Source organism: Dendrobium catenatum, unplaced genomic scaffold, assembly GCF_001605985.2.
Source record: "Dendrobium catenatum unplaced genomic scaffold, ASM160598v2 fragScaff_scaffold_1594, whole genome shotgun sequence".
NCBI classification, from domain to species: Eukaryota; Viridiplantae; Streptophyta; class Magnoliopsida; order Asparagales; family Orchidaceae; genus Dendrobium; species Dendrobium catenatum.
The window spans coordinates 471,826-490,746 of NW_021320056.1; the positions used below are offsets into that span (position 1 = coordinate 471,826).

Here is an 18,921-nt window from a genome sequence, read left to right on the forward strand (position 1 = left end):
AGAAGGGAGAGCCTAACGAGTGGGCAAGCGCAATACCCACCAATCACCGGAAGAGTCCGTGGCTCGTGGTTTTCTTTTACGTTCCCTATTCTAGTTCCATTATCTCCCACCGGCTCCTCATCATCTTTCCACCTTCATCCCGCAATCAAAATATCTCCCCTTGATCCCCACCAAATTTCCCTTCCAAACCCCCCCCCGCCGGCCTAACTCTTGGCCGCCTCAACCCGACGCCAAACTTCCTTTTTTCCCCCTTGACCGCTGGCCCCCTCCATATTCTCCATCATTATGATGATTTCAATCATAATAATGACCCCCCCTAATTTGGTTCTTGCAATAAAGGGAGAAGTTCAAAAATTTTGAAATTAAAAAACTTTTCATATTTACAAAATTTTAAATAAGGAAAGTTTTCAAATTTGAATCCAATCCAAATTTCATTTAGAGCGGAATTAATATTTTTTCCCTCCTAATTAGCCTCAACTTGTTTGAAAAGTGTTTAATCTCTCCTCAATCCCCTCCCCTCTCCCTCTTAATGTTGCCCGGCCACCTATAGGGGAAACTCCCTCTTGGCTTCCTAATGAGGCCCCATCCCTAATTAATTTGATTTTTAAATTTCAAATTAGTTCCCTCCAAATTTACTCAAAATCTGAAATTACTTTCATATTTGGATTAAACCTCATCCTCTCCTCAACCTAACCTAAGCTCCTCATCCAAGCCACCAGCCCCCTTACTCCTACCTTGACCGCCCCTTCCTTGCAACCCCCTCTCTTGGGAATCTTGGTTTGCACATGAAACTTGAAGCCAAGAGAAGAAGACAACCTCTCTTCCCAACCTCATCATTGGTGCATGGCCGATCCTGAAGTCGACCACGGATTTGTATTCGACGATTAAGGACGGACGGACATTCTTGGATCCCCATTCTTTGACGTCTTCTTTGGCAACAACGAAACGGTTGAAGGATACATCGACCGCATCTTATACCAACTAACATTGTCAATTGAAGAACATCTTCCACTGGGAAGTTGGATAATCGTCGGTCATCCACCGCTTCCTCCGCCGGCTACCGCTCCATCAACAAAGGTCCTCGGCGCCGTCTTCCTAGCGGTAATATCCTTCTTCGTATGGTTCATCTTTCTCCGCTAAAGCCCAAGAGTGATTGAGTGAGAAGGTACTCAAGGTGACCCTCTCATTGTTAAGCGATGGATTATGTTATGTGTACTTAGAATTTACTACAGTCTTGAATTTTGATTGGATTGTTCGATTAATATCAATCACACTTCTTTGGCCTAAACAAGTTGATTATTTTAGATTCTTAACTCTTCTTAATGTTCAAGCCATAATTTTCATTAGCAACGTTTTTAATCAATTGCTCCTTTTAATTTCGCAAGTAACTCCTAGTGGTATCACATTAGACCCACTTTTGTGGGGCTTGTTTAGGATTGAATAAGAATTTATACATATTATAATTGCTTCTAAATAGGCCAAATTCCATGCAATAATTTCAATCACTTCTAAACCCTCCCTCTCCTCTCCTCTCGTCTCTCTCTTTTCCACTCACTAACACCAGAAAACTAAAATTTGTTGCCCATCCAAGCTGTAACTATCCTCAGCTATTTTGGTCGTAGCTCTTGGAAAAGCACCTACTACTACTAGAATTTGTTCTCACCACTCACCACATTTTAGAAGTAGTTTAACCAGGCATAAATTTCATTGATAACTACTACGAAATAAAAAAAAACTTCAAAACAATAATGAATTGTCCTCGTAAATAGCCATAAGGAGTAAATTTTTTAGAGAAAAAGTTGATGAGGAAATACCTCATGAGATATTTTCACTATGAAAATGGTAAGGAAACTTCACTAAAACACCAAAAACTCTTTATTTCCTCCTAATTAAAGAGTAAATTTGCATCATGCAGTGCCTCCTACATCACCCCATAGATGCTTTTTGAAGCAAAGTGAGCTCGATCAAAAGTCTTATGCTAACCCCCTCACAAAGGTGACATGAAAGTTTAGCTAAAATTTTAAATAAAATATTGCAAGTCAAATAAATCTCCACCCCATGCCACATCTGCTATGTAAGCTATTATTAAATATGCTCAATAATAGGGACATGAACGTAAACAAGAACGTTTGGAAGAATAAATGAACCAAAAAATTTATCTTAAGAATGTGTAACAAGTATAAAGTAAATTAAAATAAACACTAATAAAGTCAACTTGTGATAATTTTGGGGAACTCTTCATCAAAACTAAAATCAGACCAAGTCATAGTTGTCATCACTTCCGCCTTATTTAAAGAAATGAAAGACCTGAGCTTCAAATTTATGAAATGTACAAATGACGTATTAAAGTCTCTCTCAGGCATAAATTTCATTGCTAACTAATCCGAACTAAAAAAAAATCCAAAACAATAATGAATTGTCCTTGTAAATAGCCACAAGGAGAAAAATTTTAAGAGAAAAAGTTGATGAAGAAACACCTTCATGAAATACTTTCATTTATGAAAATGGTAAGAAACTTCACTAAAATAAAAAAAACTCTTTATTTCCTCCTTTTTCTCTAATTAAAGAGTAAATTTGCATCACGCAGTGCATCTTACATCGCCCCATGAATGTTTTTTGAAGCAAAGTGAGCACGATCGAAAGTCTTCTGCTAACCCCCTCACAAAGGTGACATGGAAGTTTAGCCAAAATTTTAAACATAATATTGCAAGTCAGATAAATCCCCACCTGATGAGGACATCGACAGACATTATCGACGAGTATATCAGCGCAGGAGTCGTAGATCGATGGCTACGATCAACAGTCTTTATTTCTGATGTTTAGTCTTTATTTTGATGCTTTTATGTATTAATTATAATTTACGGGTGTACCCTTTCTTTTGAGTCTGCTTGAGTTGTAGCCCTGGGGGCATATGAGTCATTGTATTTTTATTTCCTTAGGCCTATATATTGTGGCCTCCTTTATTGTATTGGATGATGAATTATGAATGAAATTTCAGTTTTCTTTGCTTGATCTCTAAGTGAGTTCTTGAGAGGAGAGACCCTAGGTGGGTGAAAGCAATACCCATCAATCTTTGGTGGATTTCAATGTTCACGGTTCTACAATCTCTTTCTTTTCCCTCTACTTCAAAACCCCTCTCGTAATCCATCCACCCGCCGGCCTCACCATTCTCACCCCTTTCTTTTCCTCCTACCTAAGCCTAAATCCCTACCCAACCCGCCGCGCCTTCCCTTGGCCTCCCAAGCCACCGGCCTGCCCTCCCTTCTCCCCCTCTACATGCTCAACCCGCCGGCCCATAATCCCTAGTCCACCTAATTTGAATTTCAAATTTTGTCATAATTACTTTCCTAAAATACCTCCATGCTATTTAGGAAAGAATCCTTGTTGGAAATCAATCTATTTTGAATTTCAAAACCCCTTCCTACAGAGTTAAGAGCCCAGTAGGAAGTTATTTCAATTTAAATCAAATCTGAATTTGAAATTAGATTTGATTTTAATCACATTGATTTTCTTGGGGCCCACATACTAAACACAAAACTCCCTCTCCCCTCTCTACATGGCCGGCCCCCCTTTCTCATGTTTTATCTCTCCAATCCAATTCAAATCTCAATTAATGCTCCCCTAATCCTCTCCTTAAACCGCCGGCCCCCTAGCCCTAATTTGAATATTTTGAATTCACATTAATTTTCCCTCCCTCTAATTCAAAATTTGAAATTAAAATCAGATTTTTTTGCCTAAAATATTTCTCCACCTCTCACCCAACTCACATTACCTCTACCTTTCCTTGCCCAAGCCGCCCCTCCCACGTGCCTCTTTCCTCTTGAAAGCCCAACCCTCCTTATGTTTGGAAGCCGAAGAAGAAGACAACATCCTCCTTCCTTCTCTCCGATAATGTATAGCCGATCCTGAGATCGACCACGGCTTTGTTTACAACACCCAAAGAGATATAAATCTTCCGAACTCCTTTCTAAGAACTTGATTGGGAGTACGACGATTTGGTGGAAAGCTACGTCAACCGCATCATCTATTGCCTCACCGAGACAATCGAGCTTCAACAAACCCAGAGTACCGTGGACTCTCATCGGGCATCCCACGCCTCCTCCACCGCCGGCTACCTTTCCAACAACAAAGTTCCTCGGCTCCCTTTTCTTAGTGGCGATCTCAAGTCTAGCGTGGAGCATCTTCATCCGCTAAACCCTAGAGTAGTTGAGTGAGAAACCCTTCAAGGTGAACCTCTCATTATTAAATTGCGGATTTATGTTATAAGCTATTACATTACGATTGCCTTTGTATTTGATTAAGAGCATTTTGATTAATCTTCATGTACTTCTTTGCCTAAGCAAGTGGAAGACTACGTATTTATAAAATCTTACTTTGATTTGATGCATAATTTTTATATTGGTTAACTTTTAATAAATTCTCTTGTTAATCTCTCATGAACTCCTTGCATGTATCACATTACCACCCCATGCCACAAGTGTGTTATGTGAACTACTATTAAAGATGCTCAATAATAGGGACATGAACATAAACATGAATGATTGGAAGAATAAATGAACCTAAAAGATGAAGTTAAGAATATGTAACAAGTATAAAGCAAAACAAAATAAAGACTAATAAAGTCATCTGATGCAAACTTTGGTGATCTCTTCATCAAAACTAAAATCGGCCCACATTGTACTTGTCATCACTTCCACCTTGCTAAAGAAAAGAAAGATCCGAGCTTCGAATTTTTGAAATGTAAAAATGAAGCATTGAAGTCCTCTCAAGCATAAACTTCATTGTTAACTAGCCGGAATAAATAAATAAAAACTCCAAAACAATAATGAATTGTCCCTGTAAATAGCCATAAGGAGTAAAATTTTGAGAGAAAAAGTTGATGAGGAAGCACCATCAATAGATACTTTCGTTTATAAAAATGATAAAGAAACTTCACTAAAATAACACAAACTCTTTATTTCCTTCTTTTTACTCTAATTAAAGAGTAAATTTGCATCATGCAGTGCCTCCAACATCAACCCATAGATGCTTTTTGAAGCAAAGTGAGCACGATCGAAAGTCTTATGCTAACCCCCTCACAAAGGTGACATGGAAGTTTAGCCAAAATTTTAAACAAAATATTGCTAGTCAAGTAAATACCCGCTCCAAGCCACAAAAGTGTTATGTAAACTATTATTAAAGATGCTCAATAATAGGGACATGAACATAAACATGAATATTTGGAAGAATAAATGAACCTAAAAAATGATCTTAAGAATGTGTAAGAATTATGAAGTAAAACAAAATATACACTAATAGAGTCAACTGGTGCAAACTTTAGTGAACTCTTCATCAAAACTAAAATTGGACCAAGTTGTAGTTGTCATCACTTCCACCTTCTTGCTAAAAAGAAGAAAGACCAGAGCGTCGACTTCTTGAAATGTACAAATGAAGCAATAAAGTCTCTCTCTCTCTCCTCTCTCCAACATAGAAACTTAACCCATGTCAAGAAAAACTAGCATTATGCAGATCCGACTTAGATCAATCCACCCATAAAGCATGCAAACTAATCTTATTTCTTGTTAGTGAGGTTATTGCTCAATTTCTTTCGTGCCTACCCAATCAACTTTGCTGCCTGTGAGTCGAACTAAGCTGAGAGGTCTAGAATAAATAATGTGGCCACTAAAGCCCAAAAAGTACAAATAAAATGAAAGTTAGAAAATTCCTAGAAGCAAATGAAATACAACAAAAATTCTAAAAAGTCTAAAAATTCCTGTAAGAACAATAGAAATAGAGATAAAACATAAAAAGGTTAGAAACGTATAAAGGCCCAAAATAAAATCCCAAAAAATTCCATAAGCTTTAAAAAAAAACAAGATAATTATGTGAGCCACATTTAATGCATCAGTCCTTCCAATGATTGTTCCAAAGCATGTAATCCTAACTCCCATTTAACTCTAATAAATTATATAAATAATTAAATTTTTTGTTAAATATAAATAACTAAGTATATATAACTAAATCCTTCATTTACAAAATATAGAGTCAATATAGCCAAAAGGCCCGTCAACTGCCCAGAACAGAAAACATGATGAAACAAGACCTCTAAACCTAGTCGATAAGATCTATACTACCAAGGACTCAGAACTACTCCAATTGATCATGGTTGATTAGATCATGCAGATCATACTCCATGTCAACTTCAATAGATATGATGCATATTGAGTTGCAATTTAGAAAGTAATAATTATAAGAAAAAAAAAGCATATGATGGTGATCATTCATGCCAAACCAATGCAATCATCAGCCATCTTAAAATCCCAAATTAAAGAATATCCAAAACCATATACTTGTGTACTGCGGACTAAGAAATCAATTGTAGCTCCAAGGAATGCACCTTCTAAATCATTTGACACGGATCAAACTCCAATTATTCATTGAACCAACAACAACAAAGACTCTTCACCCGATGATGGATTCGATTTTTGCAAATCATGAATAAAGGGTCATTCTCAAAATTATACACTCAACTCAGCTATCAAAACAAACATCTCAGAACCTCTCATATCGAGAAATGTAATGAGTATCACAAAAAATCATAGCTAAAGGGATCCATAAAATAAAATAACCATGTCTTCAGACATTATACATTTTTGGGCTACAGTCCTCGATGATAGGTGCAATCAAGAAAAATCATCACTGAAGGGATCAATCTGCAACCAAAAAATGTCCACGTCAAATACCGCATGTTCATAGTTTCATGCCCTTATGATGGGTACAATTAGTAGTAGATAGTAATTAGATAGTTTCATAGCACCATCTTCACAATCTAAAATCTTCACCTTAAAAATCGTGTGAAAGGAGATGGCAGTGAATACATAACCCAATCTAATGACAAATATTCTCTCAAGCTCCACTTGGACTAATGGTACTAATTAGACAGTAGTAGCAAGAGAGGGGGGTGGCCTGGGCCAACCCAGCCAACCAGTCTAGTAGTAGGAGCCGAACCAGCCACAGAGCTGGCGAAACCAGGAGCAAGAACAAGGGGAGTTTAGGGGCCCAACAAAGCTGTAATTCATTATGTGAGGAGGAGAAATCAAGGGAGAGATGTTTAAGAAGGTTTTAACTTGTTTAGGAAGGGTTTAATTGGCATAATTGTTTGATTAGGGCTATTTAAGTAGTAGTTTGGTATAGGGTTAGTATCTTTTTGTTTGCTAAATTTATTTTAGGGTTTGTTTAGGGTTCCTAGTGGCGGCTAGGGTTTGTGGAAGAGCTGATCTACCTCCAAAATAGTAGATCACTTGTATCTTTTTTTCTTGTTCAAGTGATAATAAAAAATCAACCCATATCTTTGTGTTCCTACTGTTTCTACTTATCTACTTTGTTGTTTTTACTTTCAAGACACATCAAATTGTATTAGAGCGAGGTTTTGGAGAGATGGTGAATGTGTTGGAAGGCAAAATGGACCAAATCAAATCCAGGATGAAAGAGAAGTTCTCAACCATTGAAGGAAGGTTTTCAACCAAGGAAAAATCGAATGGAAAGCCGATTTGGAGGGTTGGAGAAGATAATAACGAAGCTCATAGAGATGCAATACAAAAATCCATTGGTGGTTCTAATTGCTAACCCTAACCAAGATTTGACAGGGAGTACCTTAGATGAAGCGAAGGGAAAGGAGAACGAACGAAAGAGTTCAATGGGTAGAGTTTCTTTCATCAAGGGACACCTCCTAGGGCTCCAAGGATATTTGATTGTCTATAATGTGAAAGCAAGGGAACTATTTTTTCTATTTGGTTGGGTGTGTGTAGAGTAAAGTAAAATCAATGTATTTTGAATACTTAAAAGATCCTAACCAATAGATCAGATGAGCTGCATACACAAATGATTACACAAATAAACTGATTACACAAATGCACAATGAGGGCTGCTAAATTTCAGGCAATGGGTTATTCCAGCAGGCAGAACTTAGTTGGGCATTAACACAAATATCTGGACTGCAAGCTACAGTTTTGGAAGAATCCTGGTGGGCTGCACCAGGAAATTTTACACGCCTGCATTGATCCTCCATAGCAGCCCTACAATCCATACAAACACTAGGAGCTGAATCAGCTTTCACAAGAGCTCTATCACAATCCTTGAAATCCATGACAGCAGAAGCAACACCACGTACCTCAACAGCCTCGTTCAATCCCAGGCAGAATCAGACCCACAGAGGTCCCTTCCAACGGGAAATTGCAAGTCAATCTCCCCACCAGGGACATTTGGGTTACCATGGGGCTCTGCTCGTGTGACCTGGGCGGGAGGGGTCGTGCGCACTGTCGAGCTAGGAGGAGACAGACAAACAGATGAAGTTGTAGAAGATTTCAATACCTCCAATTAGACGTTCGAATCACTGAAAATCAGGACAGGGATGTCGAAATCACAAAGCATATCCGTCTGACCCAGCTCCCTCTCATCGACGTGAAGATTTTCGTTCACGCCAGGACAGTTCGAGAAGTAAACCTGCATAGGAATTTCCGCAAAAGATAGCATGTTCAGCTCGAAATCTTCATCAAACTGTTGTTCCGATCCATCAACTTTAGACGAGGTTTAAACGTCGCTCCATCTGTCGCCTTGTCGATGATGTTTGAACTTGTAGGAAGAAACGAGGATATGGATTACGATGAGAATGGAGGAAGAAACAAACTTCTCTCTCTCGCCTGCGCCTGGTGAATTCTTTTTTTTGCTCGATTTTGAGCAGATTTACTCTACATGAAAAATGAACTAAAAGAGAAAGTTCCGAATACATTAGGAATTTATTTTACTTTACTGGGTGTCAAACCAAACACCGAAAAAATTAAAACCCATGTATTTACTTTACTTTACACCCTAATGTATTCCAACCAAACAGTCCCTGAATGAAGAGGAAAAGCTTAAGACCGCATAGTTATGTTTGGAGGAGAAAGCCCTAGCTTGGTTCCAGTGAAGGGAGGCTAGATATACGATCCAATCTTGGGAGGAATTTAAAGATTGCTTGTTGAAACGTTCCCAAGCCACTCGAGAAGGAGACCTCCATGAGCAATTCTTTGTATTGACTCAGGAGGTGACCATGATGGAGTACAAGGAGAGATTTGAGTTACTGTTAGGACAGTTGAGGGGGATTTTGGATGCAGTGATGGAGAAAATTTTCATGAAAGGACTAAAGCCAGACATACGGGTAGACCTCTAACTATTGAAGCCAAGGGGGTTGAGGGTGACGATGGAGCTAGCATAGATAGTGGAGGATTGGAGATAGATGGAGAAGAATAGCATGAGCGGAATCACAAGGGGCTCCTATAGGAGTGCCTTGACTTCACTAGCACCAAAGACCTAAACTGTGTCTTTTCATTGGGAGGCACCAATGGAGAAGAGTGAGGGAGTTCGCCGCGGAGCCAACTTCAGGCTCCACGCAAAGGTAGAGGTGAAGACAAAAGAGTGAAGGGTTTGTGCTTCCGATATGATGAGAAGTAAGCACCCGGCCATCTGCGCAAGGACCGCACACGCAAGGTCCTTATGGTTTGTAATGACGAGGAGAGCAACAATGAGGACTTGGGTGACGAAGCAGAAGATTGAGGACAACGCGTACACCTTGATGTGGCGGAAGTGTCCCTTAAATCAGTGGTGAGATTTACTCCAAATCACACCATGAAGGTGAGGGGACATATCAAGGAGCGGCTAGTGATATTGGTGGATAGCGGGGCTACTCACAACTTCATCTCAAACTAGGTCTTGAACCAGTTGGGATTGGAGTTGGCGGATACAGGGAGCTTTGGAGTCATGATGGGAATAGGGAAGGTGGAGAGGAGTAGGGGGATTTGCAAGAGATTGGTGCTGACACTCCAGTACATATAGATAATAGATGATTTTCTTCCTATGGATTTGAGGATTACTAATGTGATCCTAGGGATGAAATGGTAGTAAAAGATAAGGGAAACAAAGGTGTACTGGAAATCTTTGACTATGGAGATTCAGGTGGAAGGGAAGAGGGTGGTGCTACGAGGAGATGCCAGCCAGTGCAGAACCATGGTTTCACTCAAAACCATGGTCAAGGCAATACAAGGAGCAAAACTGGGCTACTTGGTGGAGTTGTAGAGCTTAAAGGAGGTTAGAGATTCAGAGCCAGACAAGGTCCCTAAGTATGTACAGCAGCTTCTGCAGCAGTTTCTTGATATTTTTCAACAACCTACTGGATTATCGCCACTCCGGGAGCATGAGCACGTCATTATCTTGAAGGAGTGCATTTCTCCTATCAATGTTTGACTGTAAGGTACCCACAAATTCAAAAAGATGAGATAGAAAGGCTCATCAGAGAAATGTTGGAGTTTTGAATTATCTGGCCCAGTGTGAGTCCCTTTTCTAGCCAGTGTCGTTGGTAAAAAAAAAAAAGTTGGAGGTTTTGTGTGGATTATCGGGCCTTAAACAAGGAAACTGTGTTGGATAAATTTCTTATCCCCATGATTGATGAGCAATGGATAAGCTGGGTGATCATCTTCTAGAAGATTGACCTAAAGTTAGGGTACCACCATATCAGAATGAAATCGGGGGATGTGCACAAGATAGCTTTCAATACTCACGAGGGAAACTACGAGTTTTTATGATGCCTTTCATCCTTACCAACGTGCCCGCTACTTTTCAATCCCTTATGAATCGTGTTTTTCAACCCTACCTCAAAAAAATTCATACTGGTATTTTTTAACGACATCCTGATCTACAGAGATATGGAGGCAGAACATGTGGGTCACCTGAGGACTGTATTGCAAACTTTAAGGTAGCACCAATTGTATGTCAATTTGAAAAAAGTTCCACTACAGAACCATAGATGGAGTACCTGGAACATATGGTAAGCAAAGAAGAGGTAACAACAAACCAGTCCAAGATCATAGCTATATTGGATTGCCTTTTGCCTAAAAACCTGAATGAATTGAGAGGATTATTGGGTCTCACAGGGTACTACCGAAAGTTTATATAGGGGGGATGGCACGATAGCATCGCCACTGACCGAGCAGCTAAAGAAGTACAATTTCAATTAGGGAGAGAAGCAACACAGGCCTTCAGACAATTGAAGAAAATCATGACCAGCATATCAGTAATAGTACTTCTTGACTTTAACAGACCATTTGTGGTGGAGACAGATACATCAGGATACAAACTAGGGCAGTACTTATGCAGGATCATCGGCCCATTGCTTATTTCAATCAGATGCTCACAACCAAGGCGAGACTCAAGTCCATATCGAGCAGGAGTTAATAACAATTATCTAGGCCATCAAAAAGCGATGACCCTATTTGTTGAGGAGACACTTTATCATCAGTACAGACCATATGAGTCTAAAGTTTTTGTTGGAGCAAAAAATGGTAAAAAAGGAGCATCATATGTAGTTATCCAAATTACTTAGATATGACTTCGATATCCAGTATCGCCCAGGACTAGAGAATAAGGTTGCAGATGCACTATCGAGGAAGAAAGACGAGCCAAAGTTGATAGCTCTATCAGTACTAATGATTCTAGATTGGGAAGCCCTGAGATAGGAGAGAGAACATAATGGGGTCTGAGGAAGATCAAAGATGAGTTGTTGCAGGACCCAGACAGGCATCCCAATTACATGATGAAAGGGCCCCAGTTGCTACATTAGGGGCAATTCATCTTAGAGAGGACATCGGGATACATTCCCAAGCTTTTGTTAGAGTTTCATGGCAGTGCAATTGGAGGACACTCTGGAGCTCAAAAAATCTACAGTCGGCTATTCGTAAAATTATATTGGATGGGGATGCAACGAGATGTAGAGGAATAGGTGTCGAGATGTGATTTTTCCTAAGGGCACAAGTACTTGGCCATGACACCAGGAGGGTTACTACAACATCTAGCCCTACCAAAGAGGGAATGGGAGGAAGTGACGATGGATTTCATCGAGCGGTTGTCGCATTCATAGGGATTTTGGTGATACAGGTAGCGGTGGACCGCCTGAGCAAGTATGCACACTTCATCCATTTGAAGCAACCTTACACTACAGTCTCAATGGCTGCTACTTTCATACGGGAGGTGGTACGCTTAAATGGATTTTTAGAATCCAATGTCAGATAGACAAAGTATTCTTGGAAGAATTTATTTCGTTTACAGGAGACAGTGCACGGCATACCCTTCCCAGACATATGGCCAGACGGAGGTGGGAAATCTATTTGCGATGATTTGTATAAGATACGCTGAAGTGTTGGACAAAGTGGATTGATTTGGCCGAGTATTGGTACAACACTTCGTACCATTTAACAGCAAAAACCACCCCTTTTAGGATTATTTATGGGAGAGATCCACCTAATTTGCTACATTATGGGCAGAGCACTACATCAGTTTTCAGTGTAGATCAACACTTAGAGGAGTTCGAGGGGGGGAGGGGGAGGGGGTAAGTGTTATATTGCAGAAGTAGCAAAAGCGGGGTGCGGCCTGGGCCTACCCAACCATATGACTAGTAGTAATCGAACCAGCCACTGAGCTGGGCGGAACCAAGAGCAGGAACTAGGGAAGTTTTGGCCCCCCTTGTGGGGCCCACAAAGTTATAATTCATTATGTGATGAGGAAAAATCAAGAGAGAGATGTTTTGGAATATCTTGACTTGTTTAGGTAGGGTTTAATTGACATTATTGTATGATTAGGGATATTTAATGAGTTTGGTCTAGGGTTAGTATCTTTTTATTTGTTGAATTTATTATAGGATTCTTTTGGGGTTTCTAGCAGTTGCTAGAGTTTGTGGGAGAGTTGATCTACCTCTCAAACAGTAAATCACTTGTATATTTCTTTCTTGTTAAAGATATAATAAAATCACCCGCTATCTTTGTGTTCCTATAGTTTTTACTTGTCTACTTTGCTATTTTTACTTCCAAGATGCATCAGGTACATGCATCTAGCCTTCCGAATGATGGACCAACACACAGCTATGAAGAAGATGCCCTTGTTAAGGTTTAAAGCAAAATCCTCAAGGCTAGTAAGGATAAAAGGAATCAATATTAAACTCTAAAAATCTAAATCAAACTTGTTGCCAATTTTCATATTCAAGTAAAGTCATATAAATCAGATTAGGGTCAGTTTCACGTCAGCTTAAGTAACTAAAAAAAATTAGGTTGGCTTTAGGTCGTGTGGGTCAATTCGGGTCAACCAAAAAAACTAGCATAGAAATTTTGTTCTTATTATTACATTTTTTCTTGAAAATCTTAAATAAAGTTTTATATAGATATATACTTTTTTTTAGTTAACATGTTCAAATCAAGCAATTGTGTCCATTTCAAATTGGGTTGACACTAACTCGTCATGCAAGTCAGGTTCAATATCAACAAATCAAATTTAGGTGAGCTTTTTTACCTATTTAGTAAACAATTTGGTTTCAAATTGATTAAATTCATGTATAGTCATTTTTTTGGTCAAACTCCAACTCAAACAAGAACCCAAATTGACAGCCCTATTTAACACCGAAAGAACTTCTATCATTACCTATGTCGCTCTCAGCAATGAAAATGTCTACATCAAAAATATGTCCAACAATCAAATGCCCTCAAAATAAAGTGACAAATATTCAAAACTTAATCTCCTAATGATGAAAGTAGTTAGAGCTTTATTTCAACTAGAAGGATAACTATTGTGATCACTGCATCTTTCTTATGCATAAATCACTACTCATATCTCAAATGGAAATTTATGGCCATCAATCCGAAGTCCCTTGCCACAACTCTACTGCCTTCAACCATAACAAGTGGGTATAATCAAAGATCACCCTCAATAGAGAGTTTAATAATCGAATTCAAGCACCCTAGCTTAAAACCCCCTCGACATATAACATCAACAACTTGGCTCCTGGTAATAAGTGCAATCGAAGTAAATTCTATCAGAAGAACATTCTGTCTCCTACATCGAGTCTTCGCCATACCAAAATCTAGCCCATACAAATATAAAAAATAAAAAATAAATAAATAAATAAATAAATAAATAAAGAAAATCCCCAGGTAATCACCAACCATTCTATGCTCAGAGTGGCCATTAGTCCACCATTTGCCACAACCTATCTAGGATGAGAAATTCAAGTCCAAACAATGTTCAAAGTTTGCCAGTGTCATATATGTTGTGTACTTGTTTTCACAACTAAAAAAAAAATCTAAAATAATTCTATGTGTGTACTCTTGAAATCTGAATATCTGATGTATTAATTGTTCATCTTTGATGTAGAAATTTTTTTAAATCAACTAAAAATACTCATCAAAATATTTGATGAATGTTATTGAATCTTGTTTTCCAAAAAAATAAAACAAAACCTTAAAGGTTTCTTATTTGTTAGAAAAAAAGGATAATTAACCAATAAAAAGGTGATCCCACAAGTACATTAACCTCTTGATAGCAGCATATGCATCTCCGTGCCTAAACCTAGAATTACATTTAAATAACCAAGGAGAGGTCATCAATGAAAATTTTCCTAAATTATCATAAGGACAAAAAAACTGTCCACAAGAACACTTCAAAAAGTCAGCATGAAACTTAAATCAGATAACAAATAATGCCATTCGAGTCATCCAATCATACCTCTTCATCTTCCATATAAATTGAAGAAGAAGGATCACTCTTTGACATTTTTTCCTGCCCCTGCTGCAGCCCGGGAAGCATATCTATATTTCAATTGTAGTAATGTGAAGCAATAGCTCAATTATAATAAACATATGGCATTGAGAAAATATTCTTTAGCATCTCGGATACGGTGTGACAAAATGATGGGCTTGTTCTTTCTTTTAATGTCATCACAATATTCTCTTGCAAGCACATTCACTTTTCTCTGATCCATACCCAGTTGGCAAATGTCAGCCTACAAAATAAGGGGAAATTTGCTGAATGATAAAAACAAGTAACCAACCATTGCACTGTGAGATAATATAAAATACAAGGAAATATAAGATTCCGAAAAATAAGTGAGATTATTAAATAAGTAGATAAACTACAAGGGAACACCTTTAAGAAGAAAATGTCTGCGCATTGCATACATGGATAAAATATTTGGGCTGCCGTCAGCTCATCTTGTTCATTTCGGCCCATTATCTGACAACAACTGTATGAAAATGAAAGATAAAATATCAAGACTACTACTTCATTAAATATACGATCAGTGATCGTTGACAACTTAATGCATTCCTCTGAAGTGCATAAGAAAAATGGGAGGGAAAGACTTATACCGTACTATCCTTGGCAGTGTATTCTTTCGAGCTATATCCATTACAAGAGGCCAATATTCATCTGCTCTACTGTTTATTTCATTAGAAGACCACAAAAATTCAACCCTTTCAGTTTTCATCCCTGCAGCTTTCCATATCTCAATAAGATATTCTCCAATCTTGCGTATTTTCTTCAGATCACCGCCCATTTTATTGTTCAGCTGAGCAAACCAGTCTGCTATCCATATCTTAACAGTGCACCCAGCTGATGTCAGCTTATTCACATTTATAGTCTTCATAACGCCCTATTCATGGAAAATAAGTTTAAATTAGACCGTCAGGCACAGCTGTGAGCCACATATTCCCCTTGTTTATTTAGAGATTAAAAATATTTTAAATAGAATTTAGAGCATCAAAGCATACTTAGTCCTACACAAAAGTTCTAGTCTAGACCAAGATAACCATAAAAAAGAACTATGAAATGATAATTCTCTACATTTTGCATGCCATTCCAATATCTTGGCTAATTACCAGTTGAAAAACACTTGATTATCAATGGAATGTGGAATCAATACAAAGGATCTAAACCTAAAAAATCTGGATAATCAGGTTTTTGGATTTTCTAAAAATTAGTATAATCATGTCTGCATGTTGAATTTGAACTATGGTCCATAAGGTGGTCTTACCAAATTCTTAAATTTTCAGTTAATCGTGTTTAAAACGCATTCAAAACAAATCCTTCCACGAGGAATAAAAGTATGTATAAGACAAATCACAGACCTGTGCAATATGCATTCTCCCAGACGGCTCAAAACCATCATAGCAGATGGGATTTTGCTTCTTTTCGAGCAAAATCCGGAGCTCATCCTCCTGAATACACTCCTCCCCAACGCTCCTAACCAAGGCAAACCTCTCTTCCAGGGATAACCTGAGAAACACCCAGTAACGCGCCTAAAGACCGAAGAACCGTAAAAGACAGCATAGAACGCTGAATACCTAGATAAGGAAATGTTTTAATGCAATATTCAAGGGTTTGAGAGTCAGACGACATACAATGAGGCTTCGGCCTGCGAGTTCGAAGAAGATGCAGCGAGGGTTATGGATCCCACGTCCGGAGCGTCATCAAGGGCTGACGGCTGTTCAGCCTCGAATGCGTTCGCCATGAACCCGGTGCGGAGATCTAGAGATCGGGCAAGTAATAAGAACTGGGCTTCTCTGCCTCTTGGCGACTACTATACCTAAGCCGGCGCTTGGAGAATTCGAAGAAGATAACTGAATGCAAGTTTCTTCTTTGCCGTCCTAATCTTATGTAAATGTTATAGGCAATTTTTTTTTCTTTTTTTTCTTTTTTTGGTTAACATGAAGCTTTTTAGTTCCTTTCATATTGGCTTGTTGGATCCGTGCCATATTGCGATTCAATTGAGTAATAATTTGAATTATAGTCGAATTTTTTCAAAGAGATTTTACTATATTTAAGCGTGTCAAATGAAATTGCTCAAATATACACCAGATTTTGATGTGCGTGAGGAACCCCTATTGCCCTTGTGTGGATCTCCTTCCCGAATCTGAGACTTCATTTTTTTAATTCTCAAATTTTATTTGGATTGGAGTCGATTTTTGGTAGGCCTTTGCAGACGGACCTAGCTACGGCCTCTATCGCTCGTCCGTGTGTGGCTCATGTTTTAGTTGAGTTGGACATTTCTAAGAAACATCCTAGTGAGATTTGGATTTGTTCGGAGTTGAATAGTTATTTCTAAAAAGTTGACATTGAAAATTTACCCATTTTTTGTTCTCATTGTAAGATGCATGGTCATGGGTTAACTGAGTGTTACAGGTTACATCCCCATCTCCGAAAGGAGAAGGAAGCCTCTAAACAATCGCATGGAAATATTGTCCCTTTGGTTGATCATGATATTGTGATTCCTAATATTGATGTGAATGAGGGTAATGTTCCTAAAGTGCAGGATAATATTGAGGAATCAATACAACTTGTCATAGTTCATACTGAACCACCTTCCACCCAAGTCGATGACCCTATTTGTGCTTAGGGAGAAAATCTTAACCCGACTTTTTGTTTATCTAATGTTTATCAAAATGTGGATGGGCAAATGTTGGTTATTACTACTAATCAAAATATTGCTTCATCTTTTATTATTAGTCCTTGTACTCTTAACAAAAACTTGCCTGATATGGATTTTATGATACTAAATAATAGTTGTTCTGACAATCTGCCTACTCAATCTATTGTTAATGATCAGGAGGATGGCCAAATCTATATCGTGGAAGGTAATGTTGGTAGTGACTTGAGTAGTAAAACTAATGTGGATGATGGCTCGATCTTTGAGGAGGGTGAATTGCCTCAGGAGGTGATGCATGCAAGTTTGATCAATAATAGTAAGCTTCCCTTAAACTCTCATTATCATAGTGATGCTTTTACTTATACGGAAGATATGAATATTATGGCTAAATGTTTTTCTAAAGATGATAATGACACTAGTTATATCAAGTTTTAAAGTAGGAGAGGTAGGAAAAATAAGAATATCATTTTACAATTTCCTAGAACTACCTAGTCGCATACTTCTCATTAATTATATTTTTATGTTTAATTCTATTATTTGGGATGTTAGGGGCATTGGGTGTCCCTCCTCTTGGTTAAGAGTTAAGAACTTATGTCGCATTTATAATGTTTATATTCTTATTTTACTTGAACATATTATAACCTCTGATAAATTACTTGGTACTACTAGAATTATGGGTTTTAAGTATGTTGTTTCTAATGTTGCCAATAAGATTTGGGTGTTATGAAAGGATCCTGTTCGGATATATATTATTAGAGATTTTAGTCAAGTGTTGCATTGTAATGTTGATGTTTTAAATTTTCATTATTGTGCGTCTTTTGTTTATGTTGCTTCTTCTCGTTATACTAGGAAAGTATTATAGGAGTAACTCATCAACTTTCATGGCATTTATAACTTACCCTAGCTCATAGATAATGATTTCAACACTATTTCTAATCCTTCTGAACATATAGGGGTGCTTTTCCTATCTATCATTTGATGGATGATTTTAATAATGTGATTATGGAATGTAATTTTGTTGACATTGGCTTTTTTGGAAATAAATTCACTTGGAATCGTGGTCTTTTTTGGCAACAGCTGGATCGGGTGTTGTTTAATGATTGTTGGATTAACTCTTTTAATTCTATTACTGTTGAGCATCTTAGCAAAACTCTTTCTGACCATTCTCCCTTGTTAATTAGCCTCAAAACTAGGCTTATTAATTCTTCCCCGCAATTTAGATTTCAAAATATGTGGTTGCTTCATGACTTTTTTATGGACTTGGTATAAGAAAATTGGCATGCCCCTTTACATCAGATAATTCTATCTTTGGCATGATGAGACTTTGGTTTAAACTAAAAAGGCTTAAGCAAATTTTAAATTAGTGAAATTATAATGTTTTTTGTAATCTTTTCACCAATATTTTGAATGCTGAAGATAAAGTGAACACTCTTGAGATAAATTATCAATTGATGCCTTCTGTTGATAACTTCAGTTTGTTGAGGGATGCTAAAGATTGTCTGTTTAAATTACAAGCTCAGGAGGAAGCTTTTGGAAACAAAGAAACACCTTATGGAAGATGATAATAATATCAAACATTTTAATACTTTGGTTAAGAGGAAGCGTGCCAAAAATTGTATTAATAAAATTAATCTTGATGATGGCTCTACAACCAAGGATGCTTTAGA

General features: G+C 37.9%; 1 protein-coding gene across 2 annotated transcripts in view; it reads right to left on the reverse strand.

The window, feature by feature from the left end:
• The window catches only part of LOC110098207 (tyrosine--tRNA ligase 1, cytoplasmic), a 50,157-nt gene extending 33,669 nt beyond the window's left edge, over positions 1 to 16,488 (reverse strand). The window contains exons 1-6 of one of the 2 annotated variants that reach the window (XM_020824950.2): positions 16,230 to 16,488; positions 15,957 to 16,104; positions 15,198 to 15,481; positions 14,977 to 15,073; positions 14,728 to 14,833; positions 14,557 to 14,639 (exon numbers count right to left, since the gene is read on the reverse strand). In XM_020824950.2, coding sequence (XP_020680609.1) covers positions 14,557 to 14,639; positions 14,728 to 14,833; positions 14,977 to 15,073; positions 15,198 to 15,481; positions 15,957 to 16,104; positions 16,230 to 16,339 — 828 coding nt within the window. In that variant the 5' untranslated portion in view covers positions 16,340 to 16,488. The remainder of the gene's footprint in view (positions 1 to 14,556; positions 14,640 to 14,727; positions 14,834 to 14,976; positions 15,074 to 15,197; positions 15,482 to 15,956; positions 16,105 to 16,229) is intronic. The other variant, XM_020824949.2, reaches the window with a different exon arrangement.
• Between the last annotated feature and the right edge of the window lie 2,433 nt (positions 16,489 to 18,921).